Source organism: Pelophylax lessonae (assembly GCF_965119305.1).
Source record: "Pelophylax lessonae genome assembly, chromosome: 1".
NCBI classification, from domain to species: Eukaryota; Metazoa; Chordata; class Amphibia; order Anura; family Ranidae; genus Pelophylax; species Pelophylax lessonae.
Window position 1 is genome coordinate 744,893,032 of NC_138768.1, and position 21,364 is coordinate 744,914,395.

The 21,364-nt window shown below is 43.8% G+C and overlaps 1 protein-coding gene across 2 annotated transcripts in view; it reads left to right on the forward strand.

Annotated features, from left to right (window-relative positions):
- Positions 1-14: 14 nt before the first annotated feature.
- NFXL1 (nuclear transcription factor, X-box binding like 1) overlaps positions 15-21,364 on the forward strand; it is a 212,374-nt gene continuing 191,024 nt past the window's right edge. Inside the window, exons 1-4 of one of the 2 annotated variants that reach the window (XM_082259587.1) lie at positions 15-143; positions 3,089-3,338; positions 7,765-7,941; positions 18,383-18,492. In XM_082259587.1, coding sequence (XP_082115713.1) covers positions 3,122-3,338; positions 7,765-7,941; positions 18,383-18,492 — 504 coding nt within the window. In that variant the 5' untranslated portion in view covers positions 15-143; positions 3,089-3,121. The remainder of the gene's footprint in view (positions 144-3,088; positions 3,339-7,764; positions 7,942-18,382; positions 18,493-21,364) is intronic. The other variant, XM_082259588.1, reaches the window with a different exon arrangement.

Below are 21,364 nucleotides of genomic sequence, written 5' to 3' on the forward strand. Positions count from 1 at the left end.
GGAGGATGCCGGGAGATGTAGTCTTCTAGGGCTGGTTGTGCAGAGTGTTGTAAGGCCCTGTGCTAGGAGTATGAGCTCATGGCTTCACTGCCCTTCTCTCCCCGGGGTGTCCGAAACATGTACTGACCGCCAGTGACAGACAGGTAATAATAGTGTGTGCTTGTTACAGAGCCGAGCCCTAATGTGCGGTGCACGGGTCACATGATTGTATGTATGATACCTGGGGGGGCTCACAGCTGCTCTTAGGAGGCTCTGTGTGTGCGTGTCATATACATATTTACAATGTATATATAACTGGTAGCATGGGAGATGTGTGTGTGTGTGTGTATATATATATATATATATATATATATATATATATATATATAAACTGGTAGCATGGGGTATATACAATGTATGTATGTATGTGTATGTATGTGTATGTGTGTGTGTGTGTATATATATATATATATATATATATATATATATATATATATATATATATATATATATGTCGCATGGGGTATATACAGTGTGTGTGTGTGTGTGTGTGTGTGTGTGTATATATATATATATATATATATATATATATATATATATATATATAAAATATACTGGCAGCATGGGGTATATACAGTGTGTATATATTGGTAGCATGGGGTATATACAGTGTGTGTGTATATATATATATATATATATATATATATATATATATATATATATATATATACTGGCAGCATGGGGTATATACAGTGTGGGTGTGTGTGTGTGTGTGTGTGTGTGTGTGTGTGTGTGTATGTATGTATATATATATATATATATATATATATATTGGTAGCATGGGGTATATACAGTGTGTATATACTGGCAGCATGGGGTATATACAATATACAGTGTGTGTATGTATGTGTGTATATATATATATATATATATATATATATATATATATATATATATATAGGTAGCATGGGGTATATACAGTGTGTATGTGTGTGTGTGTGTGTGTATATATATATATATATATATATATATATATATATATATATATATATATATATATATAAAATATACTGGTAGCATGGGGTATATACAGTGTGTATGTGTGTGTATGTGTGTGTGTGTGTGTGTATATATATATATAATATACTGGTAGCATGGGGTATATACAGTGTGGGTGGGACTATTGCTGCTGAAGCGAAATCTGATTGCCCCCCCCCCCCCCCAGTGTTGGCCCCTCTGTCCAACTGCTTTTTTCTCTGTACTTTTAAAAATATTGTTTCTAATGAATATTACAGACAGTTGTTAGGCCCTGTTCACACCTGGGCGTTTACGATCATTCATTCATTTTTAATGGTGCCTAAACACGGGTGTCGTGGTTCTCATACAATAAATTGTGGAAATCTGCATTGCGCAAAGCTTGTCGCTCCAATGGGAGCAGAAGCTTCTTTTGGGCAACAAGCTTCGCGCAATGCAATTTCCTGCAATTGCAGCTTGATTTATTGCAGCAGAACTGCACCCGTGTTTTGAAAATGAATGGCACCTGAACAATCGTGGTGTGATTTGTCAGTTTTGCAGAGCATTTTGGGATTGTGGGCAGAATCACAGCAATTCTGCCCACTATCACAAACGTCCAGGTGTGAACTGGGCTCAAATAAAGCTAAAATCCAGGTATGCATTTTATTGAATAGTTGTATTGGGGTAGCGTGGACCAATACAAGCTTGCATATGCCATACCAGAGCAGCTGCTGTGAAAGTGAACTGTAGTAGTAGTAGTTGCCGTTACTATGGTGATCGCCGCTGCATAGTATCCACAGGGAATCACTCTCAGTGTGAGCACCATACACAGAACGCCTTGCATTATTCTCATTGAATACGAGGTGCTCTCTGATTGGACTAGGTGTAGATTGTGAAGCCATCACCCTGCCTCTTCATTTGACCCTATTGGAGGAGATCTCCTTGCATTCATTGAGAAAAATGTAAGACGTTCTGGTAATGGCACCCATTTAAATGGGGGGGGGAACCTGTGGTTACTATGCAGCAGGACTGCCACTCGGCATGGGACCTGGAAGACAGTGGAAATCTCAGCTTTCACAGCTGTCCCTCGGTTATGGCAAATGCATACTTGCATTGGTCTATAGTTTTAGCGCCCTCTAACCGACCAGCTAAAGTGTAAATTACAGCCAGAGGAGGCTGTTCATATGTCACATTGTTTTGCTATGTGGCAAATTCAATACAACATGCCAAGCTGTCAGTTGGCACCGCCCTTCAAACTTGACCATTCAGGTCAGTGGGGCCAAACACTTGGCTTGCAGTTATTTTACGCATTACTCCCATTATAAATGACCTCAGCTACGTGAAGTGTACAGCTCTGTGTTCTGGTAGTGGGACAAAGACTTCCCATCCCACTCCTGAAACAAAATAGTCAGGCTGAGTGCTGCTCAGCCATTCATGGGAAACTTTGTATTCTATAAAGGATTACAAAACTTCTTCTGGTTGGCTGTGGCAGAGATTGAGGTCATCCACCAGCCTGCCCACCTCAGCTAAATTAAAGTTTCGAATTAATTAATAGAATACAAAGCTTCCTGTGAATGGCTGAGGAGTGGCCAGGAGTGGGATGGGAACTCTCTGTCCCACTGCTGGAACACAGCACTGTATACTGTTTGTAGTTGAGGCTACATACAGTGCGACTATTAAGCGCACCTTTTAGGGACGTAGATTGGGCCAGCTTGGGCAAAACCAAACTATTTAAAGGGACATTAAATGTGAAGTTTGATTTTAGTTCCTTTTTCTAGCTTTGGTCTTTGCAGTTGAGTGAGGGATTTACCTAGAAACTGTGAATGATTACAAGCCATGTCTTTTCTGGCTGTTCCATACCTAGCAAAGGACTTGTGAATAACCCCCTCTAAAGCATTTAGCTTGAATTTGAAATCTGCTGGTGCATTTGACCTACATGTGACCTCCTAAGCTGCACTGAGCTGCTTCAAGCTATGTTTGTAGGGATAAAAGCAGTTCTGAAACAATCAAAAGCCCATGTACACAGGCCCTAAATCAGTGGCAGCACTGTAACATAGACCTTGTCGGAGACTAAAGAATGTGTTTATTTTTTTAGAATTGCACCTTTTCACTTGTGGCGCTAGCAGCGATGGATGCTCCATGGCGTCAGGGTGGCAGAGGTCGAGCACGAGGTCGAGGTAATACTATCAATGGACAACCAGCTCCAGGCCCAGCAGCTGCCAGAAATGCTTCCTACTCAAGAGAAGATTTAAATAGTGTTTCCAGGCCTGGTCCTGGAAGAGGGAATGCTTCCTATGCTTCTGTAAGCAAGCCCGTGAATGCACTGCCGGCAAGTGAAGGTAATGGTAAGTAGTACTGCATGTGTAATTAAACTTATCAGTCACCTACATACATTAGTGGATTGTTTAGGCTCGGTTCACACTTGTGCGATGCGGGAACGATGCGAATATGCAACGTGTTCCCGCATCGCATCCGCACATCTGGCAGTTCACACTGCCATATGCAATATGCAGGGGGTGTCAATTAAAAGTTAACGACACCCCCAGTTGCGATCGCAAGTTCACACAGAATCGGATCGCACAAGTGTGAACCACTGTGCGATCCGATTCTGATGCGGCTCAAAAAAAGCCTCATGTGCGAGTTTGCTGTGGATGCGCTGCGAATTCAGCCATACAGTGCGCTCCAAATTACATGCGATCTCGCAAACCGCACAAGTGTGAATCATCCTAGATGTTATGTATTAGTTGCTTGTCAAGAGGCCAGTATGAAATAGCCTGTGGTACCCTGTAGCATGGGAAAAAACAGACCGTTCTTGCCTCAGATGCTTGTTGGTCACATGTAATTTTTAGGGAAAAAAAAGGGAGCTGTGCAATGCGCAGAATCATGCACCACACCACCTCTTATTGCTGACTCACTACAGCTGTCGCACAGTAAGTTGCTGCGTTTTTACTGTGCAGCAGCTGTCCGTTTAATGTAAATAGGCCTTTTCTCCCTTATCAACAGTCTGTTTGTTTTTATTTTTTTAAATGCATGAAGGTAATAAAACTTTCAGGCTTTACACTACATTATGGTAAGAAAATCTTACAAATAGCCGTGCCCCCCAGACCTCCTCCTGTGCGATTCAGCGCTGTCATTGGCTCCTGCTGCTTTCAGTGAAATCATGTGAGAAGGGTACTAACTGGATCATAGACAAATCCATACTTCTCAGAGATCAGTTTTTTCCCCTTACATTATCATTCTGTACCTTCACACAGTGGGAAATCTTAGCTAATATTTCATGCATATGATGTGATTCACTCTAAATGGTCTTTGCAGGTCCGATTATATATTGTCAAGTATTGGGGCGCCTGCCTTTTACACGCACGTGAACTTTAATGACATTCCAGTCTTTGTCCGTAGGGTTCAGTATTAAGTTGGCCCACGCTTTGCAGTTATAACAGCTTTAACTCTTCTGGGAAGGCTGTCCACAAGGTTTAGGAGTGTGTCTATGGGAATGTTTGACCATTCTTGCAGAAGCTCATTTGTGAGGTCAGGCACTGATGTTGGCAAGAAGGCCTTGCTCGGCTCGCAGTCTGTTCTCTAATTCATCCCAAAGGTGCAGGTCAGTCAAGTTTCTCCACCCCAAACTCACTTATCCATGTCTTTATGGACCTTGCTTTGTACACTGGTGTGCAGTCATGTTGGAACAGGAAGGGGCCGTTCCTAAACTGTTCCCACAAATTTGGGAGCGTGAAATTGTCCAAAATCTCTTGGTATGGTGATGCCTTAAGCGTTCCCTTCACTGGAACGAAGGGGCCAAGCCCAACTTCTTACAAAAAAAAACCAGTGCACAAAGCAAGGTTCATAAAGACATGGATGAGCGAGTTTGGGTTGGAGGAACTTGACTGACCTGAACAGAGTCCTGGCCTCAACCCGATAGAACACCTTTGGGATGAATAAGAGCACAGAATGCAAGCCAGACCGTCTCTCCAACATCAGTGCCTGACCTCACAAATGCGCCTCAGGAAGAATGGTCAAATATTCCCATAGACACACTCCTTAACCTTGTGGACAGCCTTCGCAGAAGAGTTAAAGCTGTTATGCAACTTAAGGGTAAGGCTACAAATATTATAGTCAGTGCTACAAGTACCCAGAATACAAAACACTGTATACCTATTGAGGTAGTGTCTCTCTAGCCCATACTCAACCAACAAAATACCAGACCTCCTCTAAGAGAAAAAGGAGGAAAACAGGTGGCCAAATGGTGTGGTGGGGTAATTAAATTGCATTTATTGATGATGATAAAAAATGATCATATCAGACTGCCTCATTTGTCTCATAAGAGGCTACAATGCGATACAGCCTAAGTGGATATTCGAAGAGCCACTGAATTTGTGTGGCCCTGAGTGTGGAACCAACAAATAACACAAGACAACACAAAAGACAATAACCATGTAATGTGTATACTCCTACGTCCAGACGCCTAGAATTTCATACACCTGGCAAAATCTTGACTCAATATGGCTGCTTTAATAATATCTCAAATTCCATTATTGTGGATTAATTGATTTCACCACCAAATTCTAAGCATCCGGACGTAGGAGTATACACGTTGCATGTTAATTGTCTTTTCTGTTGTCTTGATTTATTTGCTAGCCACACAAATTGAATATCCACTTAGGCTGTATTGCATTGTAGCCTCTTATGAGACAAATGAGGCAGTTTAAAATTATAGATTTTTTTTTTTTTATCATTATCAATAAATGCAATTTAATTACCCCAGCACACGATTTTGTGTCACTTATTTGGCCATCAGTTTTCCTCCTCTTCTCTTATGCCTCGTTTCCACTGAGCGGAACGGTTCGGGTCGGTACAGTTTGGAAGGGTTAGAATGGTCCGGTCTATTCAGGTGAGCATTTCCACTGCAAGTCCGGCCACCAGGGACCATGCAGGGTTTACACCAAATGAGGTGTTTGTTTTGCTCTTTCATTTGACGTGAGCATTGAAGTTTTCCTGTCCGCCAATCAGTGGAATGTATCGTGTGACGCCAGTAGCTCCGCCCTAACCGTACCGTACCATTTCCTATGGCCCTACATCTGAAGCAGGACCAGGAATGGTGCGGTTTGGTTCGGTTGTATGGGCCACTTTCATAATGGAAACACTCAAATTAGCCTACCGTACCGAACCGATCCGCTCAGTGGAAACGAGGCATTAGAGAATGTCTGGTATTTATTTATAGCTGCAAAAGGTGGGCCAACTCCATATTGAACCCTAAGGAAAAGTTACATCACAGTTAAAGTTCATGTGCGTGTAAAGGCGTGTCCCAATACTTTTGGTAATATAGTGCATATATTCTTGTTCATACACACCTGATGCATTTCCCATGTATGTCAATATTGCTCTTTAGTTATCTCATCATTTGGAGGCAAACGGTGCTTGTCGTCATTTCTTTGGTTCCATATGTACTTGACTACTTTTTTTTTTCTTGTTTTTTGTATTTCTGCCCAGGATGGTGAGGGCAGTGTCTAAAAACTATTTGTAAAAAATTTCTCTTAAAGTGGATGTAAACCCTCGAATATTCCCTTGCATATACCCACTGAAGTGAACAACCACAGATGATACACACACAGATGAAACAAATCTCCCTACAGAAGTTTTACATGTATAACTGCTGTCTTCAGCTTGCTATATTCTTTAGAAAGTGAACATTGTGTTTTCGAATGTTGCCCCTTCTAGATTTCAGACCACTCTCCTCTCCATTTAATGCCCCCCGGGTGCTCACCCCGCAGGACCTTCTCTCCCGTCCCCACTCTTCTCTTTGTCTCTTTCTATTGTCTTCTCCCTCAATTTTTCATTTCTTCTTTCCTTTCTTTTCCCTTTGTCTTTTCTGTATCGCTCCTCTTTTTTGTTTGGTACTCTATGACCATGACTATATCTCATTGATGGAACACTCTCTGATTGCTCCACCTGTTGTTTTTTTGCACTATGTGTCACTGGGGGACTTTTGGCCCCCGCTTTACTACTTTTTGCTGACCAATTCCATCTAGTTTACAGCATTTTAAGATTGGCTCACGCTCTGTTTGCATTTTGTTTTGCTGCTACCTGTTTCATATGTTCCATTTTTTGCATTGTACGCACATACCTTGCTCTGATGTATGTTTTATGCTTTTCCTTTTCCTTTGATAAAAACTTTTGTACAAGAAAGTGAACATTGTGTTAGAATTTGTTCTTCCTGTTTCAGCTGTGGGTGTGGAGTCTTGGCATATACTGTGTCACAGCTGATTGGAGGAAAGGCACCCCCCACCCCAACATAGGCAGAGTAAGATACTTGCAGAGCTTTGCTGTGAATAGACCAGCTCAATGCTACTAGCTCACCCTGACACAAATTTTTAGCTGCTTTTAACTCCAGTGTCTGAGAACTTGTCAGAAGTTATCAAGCTTATAACAGAAGAACAGAGCAGCAGAAAATCACAGGACTTAGTGCTTAGGAGAGAGGTAAGTAAACACTACAGGTAAACATGCCCAGGTAAAATGTCATGAATCAGGTTTACATTCACTTTAATAAAGCATATCTCATTTAAAAAATAAAATAATCATGTGAGGAGGGAGCAGGCCACGTTGTTTGTGTCTATGGATGCACACAGCCTGGCTTGGGCACAAGCCCGCATTTGTTCCCCCATAGCAATATGCATATTTATAAGCTACAAAATGAAGTATACTGTACATTAATAATCTTGTTCCTGTATATGCCAAGTAACTTTATAAGATGGTATGTTTGTATTTGTTTTAAAGTGGATAGCTCCAAGAGGAAGTTTGAAGAGATCCAGAGAGCCAATCAGGCAGTGGTAAGAAAGATTGTGGAAGACCATTATAGCTCATCAGATGAAGATGATGATGGAGACGAAGATGCTGAAGGGAAACAGAAAAAAATATTAGATTTAACCTTTACAACCTACACAAACCAAACAGGTAATTCTATTTCTTAGTCGCAGTGTGGTAAGGTGGTAACTCCACTTTTTAAATGGTATGACTCTAGTGGTACTTGGAAAACACAAAAGCTGTAATTGCTGTACATCATCAATCAATAACACTATTTAAGAGTGACATATTCTTTGCCTCAGTGTGATGTGTCACTACAGAAATCTGTAAAATGTCTGACTTGATAAGCTATGTTGCTGGTTTACAATTTAGTAGGTGGTAGTTTAAGTCAAATTGTATCTCTTTCTAAAGTTGGATGTTAAAGGGGGAGCAGGTAATCATTTAGGGCCCCTTTATATCTGTGTGGTGCCTTTTTGATGTGTTATTGTATGTACATTTATATGTGGTATTCCACTACTTCCTATGCATTGTTTTACATAGGTTTTTTTTTTTTTTTTTATACCATCCTATACCCACAATTGATCCAGAGGAAGACAAAAACCCCCAATAAAGCATGATCCAATTTGTTCCAGCAGGAAAAAAATTCCTTCCTGATCCCCCAGAAGGCAATCAGATATTCCCTGGATCAACCTTAGATACACATAATATAACTGGATACTATTACTTATATCTAGGAAAGAATCTAATCCTTTTTTAACCACTTCCATACCGGGCAAAATCTGGCACTCCGCCCCTACATGTAAAAATCATCTTTCTCTTACGTCCTCCGACAGTCGCCGCCTCTTCATATTCGTCACTAATGGGGTTATTGACCTTTGCTCCGTAGGAGTAGCTAGGCAACAGAATATATTAATATCAAAGCTTTTAGCATATCCCACCCCCAGGGGGTGGTCCCCTCAGTCAATACCTCCCTGCTTCCTGCATTTCCAACTCAGTTTCTAATGCCTAGCTTAGGAGTAGGTTGGCTGTTCCTGTGCTGGGGCTCGCTGTCTCAGCCTCTATTCTCTTTTTGATTTTATTTTGAGTCTTTTCTCTCTTTCTTTTACTTAGCTGTTGATTTTCAGCATTAGTTAGCTTCTTCGGATGAAGATGATCGTGCGGCGCTGGGTCTCAGTCTGGCCACCCTGGATCCCAGGGCTCAGGGCCAGGGGCTTCCCAGCCTGCCATCGAGCGTTCAGCTTAGGTTTTACCCTAGCAAATTGAACGACCCATCCCTGTTCGCTGCAGGGATGCTATCGGTGAGGTGGCTACCTCACTGGACGCCATTGCGGTTTCGCACCGCAGTTCCGCTGCGTCATGCTTGCGACACTCCCTGTCAGTGCAGCGGTTTGGTCGCTGGAGCAGGCTCCCCACGTCATCCAGACTGGTAAGTGTAATCTATGTGGGGACCTGTCTATTTGGGTGTCAGTCTGGGACTGTGTGACCCTGCATGTCTGTGTGGCTGCTGTGCTCCCTGTCAGTTCCTGTGTGGACTTGCTGCCTGTGTGTGGGCTGTGAGGGGGGGGCTCTCCCGCTCTGCTGGGTGTCAGCATGAAGCAGTATGATTTTGGACATGCTGTGCGGCGATCTGGGCAGAATCATGGTGGCCGGTCCTGTGTGGTTATGCACGGCGTTTGGCGCCAAGCGCCGCCATTTTGGCGGCGATCGATCAGGCCACATGTCGGCGCCATTTTCTGTTTGCCCGAGGAATCCTCAGCCGAGCGGCCATGTTTGTGTAGCCTTGCATAGGCTTCATAGGGGCGGTCAGTCTTGCATCACTTCCTTTTGCTCTGGGACAGCGATCGGTGGCAGCAGCCTGTGTGATCTCTCCAGGTTTTTATCTTCCCTTTTTTCCTGTATTCCTTGCCCAGTTTCTTGTCCCTGTGGGGGTCAGTGTGTTCAGTGGGTGCGGTGGGCTACGCTCGCAGCGATCTTAAAGGGGCAGTACCCTTTTCTTACTAATTTGCTGGGGCATGGATTCTCAGGATTGCAGGTTTCCTCCCACCTTGGTGGGGGGCCAAGGGGCTGCTGCTTCCCCCGAGGGGGCTGATCTGGCCACTATTGTGGCAAACTTAGCTGCTCAGGTGCAGATGCTGGTGGCTGATCGATCCACAAAACGGCCCAGTGTGTCTATTTCCTCTGATTCAGAGGGCGATGGGGCTGCTATGGCTGGTGTGCCCTTCTCAGGGTCTCACTCATCTCTAGACCTTGTGGGGTCTGAGGGGGAGGCTGAGGTGGAAGGGGTTGATAATTCTCCCCCTGGCTCGTCTGAAGAGCTTGCACTCATGGATGAGTTGGTTGCTTCTATCAAGCAAACGCTGCATTTACAGGATGAACCATGTCCTCCTGTTTTGATGTCCTCTTATGGGACGCAAAGAAAGCGCAAGACTTCGCAGGTTTTTCCTTGCTCTACGGAATTTCAGCGCGCTGTTGATGAGCAATGGCGCAATTTAAAAAAGCCTTTTGCTGTGCCGAGTAGGTTCAAGCTGCGTTATCCATTTACACCCGCCACTGATGAGCGATGGTGTGTGTCCAAGTGGATCACGCGGTGGCGATTTTGAATAAATCCACTGCGATCCCTGCTGAGGATACCCCGGTGTTCCGGGACCCGACGGACAGGAGATTGGAGTCTCTGGCCCGTCATGCTTATACGGTTGCTGGTTCTATGCTGAAGCCTATTTTTGTTTCCATTATGGCAGCCCAAGCTATTGCGGATTGGACGCAGGTGCTCAGGCGCACCCTGGTGGCTGACTCTGCCCCGCCGACAACTTTGGCTATGGTGGATCAAATTCATCAGGGTGTCATGTATTTGTGTGATGCGGACTTGGATATGGTCCCTTTTGGCTGCGCGCTTTTCTAGTGTGTCGGTGTTGAACCGTCGCCTGATATGGCTGAAATGTTGGTCTGTTGACCAATCTTCTCGCAAGACTTTGGCTAATTTGCCCTACGCCGGATCTCGCCTTTTGGGCGAATCCTTGGATACTCTGATAAAGGGTATTTCTGGGGGTAAGAGCTCTCTCTTACCCCAAACGCACAAGACTAAGTTTGTTCGTGGTAAGAAGAATACCTCGTTTAGACCCTCTCAGGGGTCCTTTCGTGCCTTTCGGTCGCACTATAAGGGCAAGCCCTTCAAGGGACAAGGCTCCCAGAAGAAGCCGTGGGCGGGTAAGCAGAAGTCCGGCCAGTCCGGGTCTGCTGCCCATAACAATACGGCCTGAAGGGATGCCCTCACCCGGTTCTGGGGTGGGGGGACGTTTGCTCGGTTTTCTTCAACCCTGGCTGGACCGCATTCGGGACAGGTGGGTTCAGGAAATCGTTCGATCTGGATACAAGATCGAGTTTCTCTCTCGGCCGGTGGGCAGATTTTTCCCCTCAAACCTTCAGCTGACTCCGGAGCGATTGCAGGATCTGCACCCGGCGGTGTGGGACCTGCGGGCCCAGGGAGTGGTGGTCCCGGTGCCTCCATCGGGACAAATTTTGTGGGTTCTATTTCAATCTGTTCACTGTGCCCAGAAAGGAGGGCAAGGTACGTCCGATTCTGGACTTGAAAGCTCTGAACCGCTTTGTGCGGGTTCGCAAGTTCCGCATGGAATCCCCTGCGCTCGGTGGTGGCTGCCCTGGTTTCGGGGGAATTCATGGCCTCCATCGACTTGAAGGATGCGTACCTTCACATCCCCATTTTCAAGGGTCACCAGAGGTACCTTCGATTCGCCATTGCGGAGGATCATTACCAATTCGTTGCGTTGCCCTTTGGTCTCGCTTCGGCTCCGCGGGTTTTCACCAAGGTGCTTGCACCGATTCTGGCTTTATTGAGAGCCCAGGGCATTTCTGTCCTGGGGTATCTGGACGATATCCTGATTTGGTCCGCGACCAGTCAGGGCCTGGTGAATGACCTGTCCATCACGATGCAGACTCTGCAGGAATTCGGTTGGACGATAAATTTTCCAAAATCAACGTGTATGAGGTGTCTGGGATTGATGGTTTCGGCTTTCGAGGCGATTCCCTTCGCCCAGTTTCACACGCGGGATCTTCAGGCGGAGGTCCTGGCAAAATGGGACGGGCGTCCGCAGTCTCTGGATCTGCGGCTGTCGTTGAGCCACCTCACCCGCAGGGGTCTTTTTGTGGTGGCTCCAGTCCCCGTCTGTGTCGGGGGGCAAGTCCTTTCGTCCTTTGTCTTGGACGGTGATCACCACGGATGCCAGCCTGTCGGGCTGTGGTGGTGTTCTGGCCGTTCTGTCCGCCCAGGGAACTTGGTCGGAGGAGGAATCCTCCCTTCCGATCAACATTCTGGAATTGCGAGCGATAAATCTCTGTCTTCTGCGTTGGACGGACAGGCTTCAGGGCCGTCCAGTTCGGGTACAGACGGACAATGCCACAGCGGTGGCCTACATCAACCACCAAGGGGGCACCAGGAGTGCCCGCGCGGCTCGGGAAGTAGCCGACATTCTGTCTTGGGCCGAGACGCACGTCCCGGCGATATCTGCAGTTCACATTCCGGGGGTGGAGAACTGGCAGGCGGATTATCTGAGCCGCCAGACCCTGGACCAGGGAGAATGGTCCCTTCACCCGGATGTCTTCCAGATGTTGTGCGCGAAGTGGGGATCCCCAGATGTGGATCTGTTCGCGTCTCGTCTAAACAACAAGGTGGAAAGGTTCGTGGCAAGAACGCGCGATCCTCGGGCAGACGCGTTAGTGGCGCTCTGGCATCAGTATCGTCTGATGTATGCCTTTCCACCGATTCAGCTGCTGTCCAGGCTCCTTCGCAGGTTAGCCTCGGAACCGCACACGGTGATTCTGGTGGCACCGGACTGGCCTCGCCGGTCTTGGTTCGCAGACCTCGTGAATCTAGCGGTCGACGCTCCGTGACGTCTGCCACTTCGGGAAGATCTCCTGTCTCAAGGACCTATATTCCATCCTGCTTTACAGTCGCTGGCTTTAACGGCCTGGCTGTTGAAAGCCAGGTCCTCAAGGATAGGGGTCTCTCCCCTGAGGTCATTCCCACTTTGATCAAGGCTAGAAAAGCCTCCTCAGGAAAAATTTACTACCGTACTTGGAAAGCATACTTTGCCTGGTGTGAGTCCAGGGGATATTCCCCTCGCTCGTACTCGGTGTCGAGAGTGTTGACTTTCCTTCAAACGGGCGTGGACCAACGTTTGGCTTTTCCCACGATTTAAGGGTCAGATTTCTGCGCTGGCCGTTCTCTTTCAACGCCCTGTGGCGTCTAACTCTTTGGTTAGCACCTTTGTTCAAGGGGTGCGACATCTGGTCCCTCCTAGGAGGGAGCCTTTGCCTCCTTGGGATTTGAACCTTGTTCTGTCCGCGTTGCAACATGCTCCTTTTGAAAAGATCAGGGAGATCTTGTTGTCTCTGTTGTCCAAGAAGGTTGCCTTTTTGATGGCTATAACTTCGGCTTGCAGAGTGTCGGAGCTGGCGGCCTTGTCCTGCAAATCCCCGTATTTGGTGATTCACTTGGATAAGGTGGTCTTGCGACCTAACCCGTCTTTTCTTCCGAAGAGGATCTCGGAATTTCACCTCAATGAGGATATTGTCCTGCCTTCGCTTTGCGCGAAGCCTAAGCATCCGAAGGAGGTGGCGTTGCATTCCTTGGATGTTGTTAGGGCAATCAGGGTTTACCTGTCATCAACTAAATCCTTTCGCAAGTCGGATTCTCTCTTTGTCCTTCCTGAGGGACCTCGGAAGGGCATGGCGGCGTCGGCTGCGACCATCACCAAATGGATCAGACAGACCATTGTGCAAGCCTATGCTTTGAGGGGGAAGGTTCCTCTTTTCCTGTGAAGGCGCACTCTACCAGGTCTCTGAGTACGTCTTGGGCCTATCGTCATCAGGCTTCTGTGGCCCAGGTGTGTAAGGCGGCGACTTGGTCGTCCGTTCACCTTCTCCAAGTTTTACAAAGTAGATGTTCAGGCATCGGCAGATGCTTCCTTTGGCCGTAAAGTTCTTAGTGCGGCAGTGCCTTAGGGTCCCTTGTTTGGGCTCTTGGCTGTTGGGGTGTTTTTACCCCTAGGTTACTTGTTCTTTCCTGGGTTGTTGCTCCTGTTGAGCACGTTTTTTTCCTGTTGCCCAGTTGGTTCTCTTACTTTGGTAAGGTTCCTTTCTCTGATGTGGGTACTGCGTTGCTTTAGGCGCGGCTGCTTTTTTCCCACCCCTCATGTCTACACTGCTATGGGACCGTCCCCATTAGTGACGAATATGAAGAGGCGGCGACTGTCGGAGGACGTAAGAGAAAACGGAATTTTTGTAAAATCTTACCTGTAAAATTCCTTTCTCTGAGTCCTCCGACAGTCGCCGCCCCCACCCCTCTTTTGGGGTTTGTTTATGTACTCTACTGCTATGCTACTGAAACTGAGTTGGAAATGCAGGAAGCAGGGAGGTATTGACTGAGGGGACCACCCCCTGGGGGTGGGATATGCTAAAAGCTTTGATATTAATATATTCTGTTGCCTAGCTACTCCTATGGAGCAAAGGTCAATAACCCCATTAGTGAAGAATATGAAGAGGCGGCGACTGTCGGAGGACTCGGAGAAAGGAATTTTACAGGTAAGATTTTACAAAAATTCCATTTTTTTTTTTTGCTAGAAAATTGCTCAGAAACCCCAATTATTTATTTATATATATATATATATATATATATATATATATATATATATGTGTGTGTGTGTGTGTGTGTGTGTGTGTGTGTGTGTTTTTTTTTTTCTTTAGCACTAGAGAACCAAGGGAATAAAATGGCAGTCATTGCAACTTTTTATGTCACACGGTATTTGCACAGCAATTTTCAAACACTTTTTTTTGGAAAATCAGAAATTTAAAAAAAAAACAAAACGCTAAAGTTAGCCCAATTTTTTTGTATAATGTGAAAGATGATGTTACGCTGAATAAATCGATACTTAACCGCTTGCCGACTGCGCACAGTATATTTACTGCGGCAGTCGGCCCCGGCCAGGCAGAGTGACGTAGGTCTACGTCGCTCGCCTGTCACTCCTTCCAGAGCCAATAGCGGGCGGGCGCGCGCCCGCCGAGGCGCGCGCCCGCCTCGGCTCGTTCACGGAGGAGTGCGGGAGTGTGACTGGCGGACCCGATGTCCGCCGGTCACACTACGATCGCCGCTACAGCGGGAGAAAGACAGAGCGGCTTGTGTAAACAAGCCACCTGTCAGTTCTCCCTGTGTAAAAGTGAAGATCAAACAGTTCTACTATGTAGAACTGTTGATCTTTGTTTTTACACTAGTAGACCTGTCCCTACACAGTTAGAATCACGCCCCTAGGACACACTTAACCCCTCCCTGTCCAATACTGTTAACCCCTTCCCTGCCAGTGTCATTTTTGCAGTAACAGTGCATATGTATAGCACTGATTACTGCAGTAATGTCACTGGTACCCTCAAAAGTGTCAAAAATGTCAGTCAAGGGTCCGATCTGTCCGCCGCAATGTCGCAGTACCGCAAAAAAAATCGCAGATCGCCGCCATTACTCGTTAAAAAAAAAAAACACCAAAAATGACAAAAATCTTTCCCTTTGTTAGTAAACGCGATAACTTTTGCGCAAACCAATAAAAATACGCTTTTTGCGATTTTTTTTTTTACCAAACATAGGTAGCGTAAAACAAATTGGCCGAAAATTTTAAAAAATTTTGATTTTTACATTTTTTTTTGGGGGAATTTCATATAAAAAAAAGTGAAAAATATTGTTGTTTTTGCAAAAATTACGCTATTTTTTTGTTTATAGCGCGTGATCAAAAAATCGCACAGGTGATCAAATACCACCAAAAGAAAGCTCTGTTTGTGGGAAAAAAAGGACGTGAAATTCGTTTAGGTACAGCGTCGCACGACCGCGCGATTGTCCGTTAAAGTCACGCAGTAAAAAATCGCAAAATAACCCCTGGTCTTTTAGCAGGAAAATCCTCCGGTGGTAAAGTGGTTAATATTAAAATTGCGCACGCTGGTGGAATGACGCCAAACTTCTGTACTTAAAAATCTCCATAGGCAACGCTTTAAAAATGTTTACAGGTCACCTGTTTAGAGTTACAAAGGAGGTCTTGGGCTGGAATTGTTGCTCTCGCTCGAACGTTCATGGCGATACCTCACGTGTGGCTTGAACACCGTTTACATATGTTGATGCGGCATAATAATCTCTCTCGCTCTCCGTCTCCCCGTTTATTTCTTAATGCAGGGAATTTTTTACAGTAAACATTTTTAGGCTTTACAACCCCTTTAAAGTCTTCTAGAATCATTTTTAGATTTCTGTATGTAAAAGATATTTCATTGAATGTATGAATATAATAACTTCTACTCCCTGTCAAAACAAGACAGCAAATGCACTGCTCAAAAAAATTAAAGGAACACTTTGAAAACTCATCTCAATGGGGAAAAATGTCATGCTGGATATCTGTACTGATTTGGACTGGGTAATGTGTTACGAATGAAAGGATGCCACACTGTGGGTCCAAGAGGAACCCAGGACCCACTGCACCAGCATAGGGTCTGACAATGGGTCCAAGAATTTCATCCCAATACTTAATGGCAGTCAGGGTGCCATTGTCTAGCCTGTAGATGTCTGTGCTGTGGGTCCCTCCATGAATATGCCTCTTCAGATCATCACTGACTCCCCACCAAACCGATCATGTTGAATGATGATCGGTTTACAGGCAGCATAACGTTTTCCACGGCTTCTCCAGACCCTTTCACATGTGCTCAATGGGAAGCTGCTCTCATCTGTGAAAAGCACAGGATGCCAGTGGCGGACCTGCCAATTCTGGTGTTTAGTGGCAAATGCCAATCTAGCTCCACGGTACAGGGCGGTGAGCACAAGGCCCACTAGAGGACATCGTGCCCTCAGGCCACCCTCATGAAGTTTGTTTCTGATTGTTTGGTCCGAGATTCACACCAGTGACCTGTTGGGAGGTAATTTTGTAGGGCTCTGGCAGTCCTCATCCTGTTCCTCCTTTCACAAAGGAGCAGATACAAGTCCTGCTTATGGGTTAAGGACCTTCTATGGCCCTGTCCAGCTCTCCTAGAAGTAACTGCCTGTCTCCTGGAATCTCCTCCATGCTCTTTAGACTGTTCTGGGAGACACAGCAAACCTTATGGCAATGGCACGTATTGATGTGCCATCCAGGAGGAGTTGGACTGCCTGTGAAACCTCTATAGGGTCCAGGTATCACCTCATACTACCAGTAGTGACACTGACCCTAGCCAAATGCAAAACTAGTGAGAAAAGTAAAAAAAAAAAGATGAGTAGGGAAAAAAAATGTCAGTGGCCTCCACCTTGACAACAGTTTCTGTTTTGGCGGTCATCTCATTGTTGCCCATCTGGTGCACCTGTCGTTAATTTCATTAACACCAAAGCAGCTGAAACTGATTAACAACCCCCTCTGCTACTTATCTGGCCAGATCAATATTCCATCGACTTGATGCTATACTCTGATTAAAAAGTGTTCCTTTAATTTTTTTTGAGCAGTGTAGTTTATACTGTAAAGCAGGCCATACTCTGATAGACTTATTGGTATCTCATGGGCATTCAATGATACCTATAGAGACTTGACGACAAATATCGCTCAAAAATACTTTTAATTATGTTTGCTTTTAACGGTCGATTTTGGAATTTCCTGAATGAAAAGCACATACACCATTAGTAATTTGTTCATTTGAGCAACATTTTTCCATCCTGCTCCTTTTTTTTTTTTTTCCCCTCGTCCCTACGGTCAAAAACAAGCTGTGATTTGACCCCACTAATGATTAGAAAATCCAAAAAACTTTCCAAAAATGAAATCTTTCAACCAAAATTCTACTCTTGTGTAGCAAACTTTACTATGTCTCTTTTGGATTGATGGATTCTCATTTTATCTAGAATCATGCAGCAATAATTGATATTTAATTATTTATATTCACTCTGTATTCCAAAGGCTATTTTTTTTTTTTTTTTTGAACATGTGTCCAGCAGCAGAGGACTAGAAGCTCCTCCTGCTTATGTTTCCCTGCAGACAGGCTGGGAAAGGGCTGGGTCATGTGGCAGCTGTATATCGACTAGAAAAAGGTACTTAGATGTGCTGTGTGTGTTTTTTTTTTTTTTTTATAAAATCATTACATTGCCACCATCCATATACAGAAATAGAAGGGAAAATGTAAATTAAACAGTTCTGGTTTATTATCACTTTAAGGCTGTTGTCTCTGCAATTGCAATAATGTTGTTTTAAATGCAGATAGGTTTAGAAAAGTTATTTACCGTTTTTTTGCCTATAAGCTATATGCATGATGTTGCCTGATGAATTCTTGAAATGGAAAATGGAGGTAATCATTGATGTGTGAAAAGTCTGAGCTGCACACTTGTTCCAGGTGTGTAACTCACTAAGGAGTAAATCCAGTTCAAGGGTGATTGCTCTGAAACCTGTATGGCACCCCTTTATTTTTCTATCCTCACAGGTCTCCTTTAAGGTAGTTGGAACACTAGGTGTCAGGTTATAGGAAAACGCCTACATGACATGTTTTGGACTGGCATACTCAAATGTTTTTATTCCATATGATTATTTTACCTTCACAGATGGCGATGTCAGTGAATTGGTACGCACCAAACAATACATGAGCGAGGCTTTTCAGTCTGGAGCTGTGACTTGCTTGATATGCATTGCTTCAGTGAAGAGAAACCAAGCTGTAAGTGCTGTGTTATTGTAGACTCCTGTATGAATTGCTGCAATGGAAAAAATGATATTGTCTATAGCAACCAATTGGATTTTAGCCTCACTTAACAGAAGGTGATAGCTGATTGGTTATTATAGACAGTACTCGCTATATATATATATATATATATATATATATATATATATATATATATATATATATATATATATATATATATATATATCCCTATACTATAGCATTATGTTCTACATAATTTTTTTCAAAAACATAACCATTTTAAATCATCTGAATTTTTAGGTACATTTTCTTTACATCTCCTCCTTTCAGTTTAAAGTGATTGTAAAACTTTTGGTTCTTATTTTTTACAACTAACAAACATTTCATACTTTTCCTTCCCTGCACAATGGCTTTGCACAGAGCAGTCCTGATCCCCCCTCTTCTGGGGTCCCCTGCCAGTACTCCTGGCTCCTACCTTCCCCCCCTCCTCTGCTCTCTGCTCACAGGGTTTGATTGACAGCAACAGGAGCCATTGGCTTCCCCTGCCAAGCCTGTGAGAGTCAGAGGAGGGGAGAAGAGCTGATGCAGAAATACACAGCGCTGGATCTAGATTGTGTTCTTGTGAGTATTTGGGGGGCGCTGGGGGGGGGGGGGGGTCGTACTACCACTACGGTTTTTTACTTTAATGTAGAGAATGCGTTAAGGTAAACAAAGGCTTTTACCTTTTTACAACCACCTAAAAATGTTGTAGCTCCAATTTTCCTTTTTAAATTTAAAAAATTGTGTCTGTAAATCTTTTTATTTCCTATTATCATTATTATTATTATTAATTTTTTAGTAAGGGACAAGTTGAAAAAGGCACAGCACAACAATATTTTTGACATTTTTTTTTTTTTTTTTTTTAACAATACTTTTTGTTAGTTTTATTATAACTACGGTAATAAAAATATTTTGACATTCTTCATAAGGTACATGTTACACTTGTAATCTTCACCCGCAAAAGGATCACTATACTCCTGATACCTCAATACTACTTTTTCACTGACCAAGTGTCACTCTATCATTAGCAAGAGACGTTTTTGCAGCAATTCCATCAGGGAGGAAGCAATCCCTAAATTGTACGGCCACCAAGCAACATCATGAAAGTGGATAAGTATTCTTACTGGCGAGTTGTAACCAGCCACAATATAGCAATTGTACCAGGGCCCAAGAGTAGAACTAGGCAAAGCAGTTGATAGCTGTTAGCAGTTTGATACATAGAATTTAGAATGCCCTCATTCATGCTATAGTTACTATGAAATTATATTTTCATTTTTTTGGATTTTTTTTTTTTTTTTAAAGAAACATCAGGTTGAAATAGAATGACTTTTGAAAAATACCTATCGTATATCTTAAAAATCATAATTTTAACATAGTTTTTCTTAACCTCTTTTCTATTAAAATTATTTGAAACATTGAATCTTCCAACACCTCCTGATGCTTTCCTTCAGGCAACTATTCAAATTAGATTTATTACTACAAGGTCGCAAACAAGTGAACAAAACCTTGCAACAATTAACACTGCAAACTGTGCATCAGAATAATTCAATAGAAAACATCCCACACTCCTCAGTATTACAGGATCATATATGGTGGCTGCCACTCCAGTCATGTGGTGTACCTGATTTATTGCAACAAGTGCAACCAGGGATGTAAAATTAGTGGAACAGGACAGAAATTACGAAAAAGAATGAGTCTTCATAGACACCCTGTAAAAGAACATGAAGAAGTTTACTACACGCCTCTTTTACATTTCTCACCAGACCCCTCTCTAGAAGATATGAATGTTTTAGTTCTCAACAAATTTTGATCTGAAGATTGACAGAGCCTAGCCGATATTTTTCGGCCAAATCGGGACTGCAGTCAGCCAGTTGCTGTTTGGTTATTACAATACAATAGCCAGGCAGGCTGAATGAAGGAAGTCTACTGCCTAAAGTTGTAACCCTTACTATCAACAAAATTATCTGTCAGCTGACAAAAGCAAGCTTAAACAGGCAGTGACCTTTTTGGTGTGTTTAAAAAAAAAAAAAAAAAAAAAAACTTGCTTATTTAGTTTCTCTTGTTTCCAGTCGCGATAGCTCTCATATGCAGGGTGATGCACAGAACCGTGTTCACTCTCAGGGCATTTAGGACATAGCTGGAAATGACCTTGCCGCCGAGCTTCTGTGTTTCTATGCTAATAGAACATAATCAAACCTGGCAGCAAGTGTCCCTTCCTCCCATTTCCCTATCCAAGAATAGGGATGGACGGGGCTTTGCGCTGACTAACAGTGTTAAAAACATCACTAATGATATCAATTAAAAAGATTGTTGTTTCACAAACAAAGTGAAATAATTAAACCAAAACTGAGTCCATGGTTAAATAGATGAAAAAGTCCCATGCACAAGATTGTGTGATCAGGTGTAGATTCCCAACATCCATTCAAAGGTGATTTTTCCTGTATCAAATTGTGAACCTATTTAAATACACCGTGCTCCACTGCACACAAGAGGAATCGCCTCTTACCAGATGGATCAACCTTTGCAGGTCTAACACAGCCTTTTTACAGCTTTTTCAATGCAACCAAAGAGTGCCTCATCTACGGGATGACATTTTCTTAGCAAATCCAGGCTCTGTGTGGACAGATAAACTACATCTCATTAACATCAAGCTGTGCTAGTAATCCACACTTCAGAAGAAAGAAGGATATTATAGGCAAATCGCTTACACACAACGTCTGGTGTCCTTACAGACAATAATTTAGTGTTTATATGTTTGAATTGCAAACATCATTTAGTGCTACCTTTTTTATAAATAATCCAGAACCTCATAGAAAAAGAGTGGTGCTTTGTTTGTATGTTTTGTTTA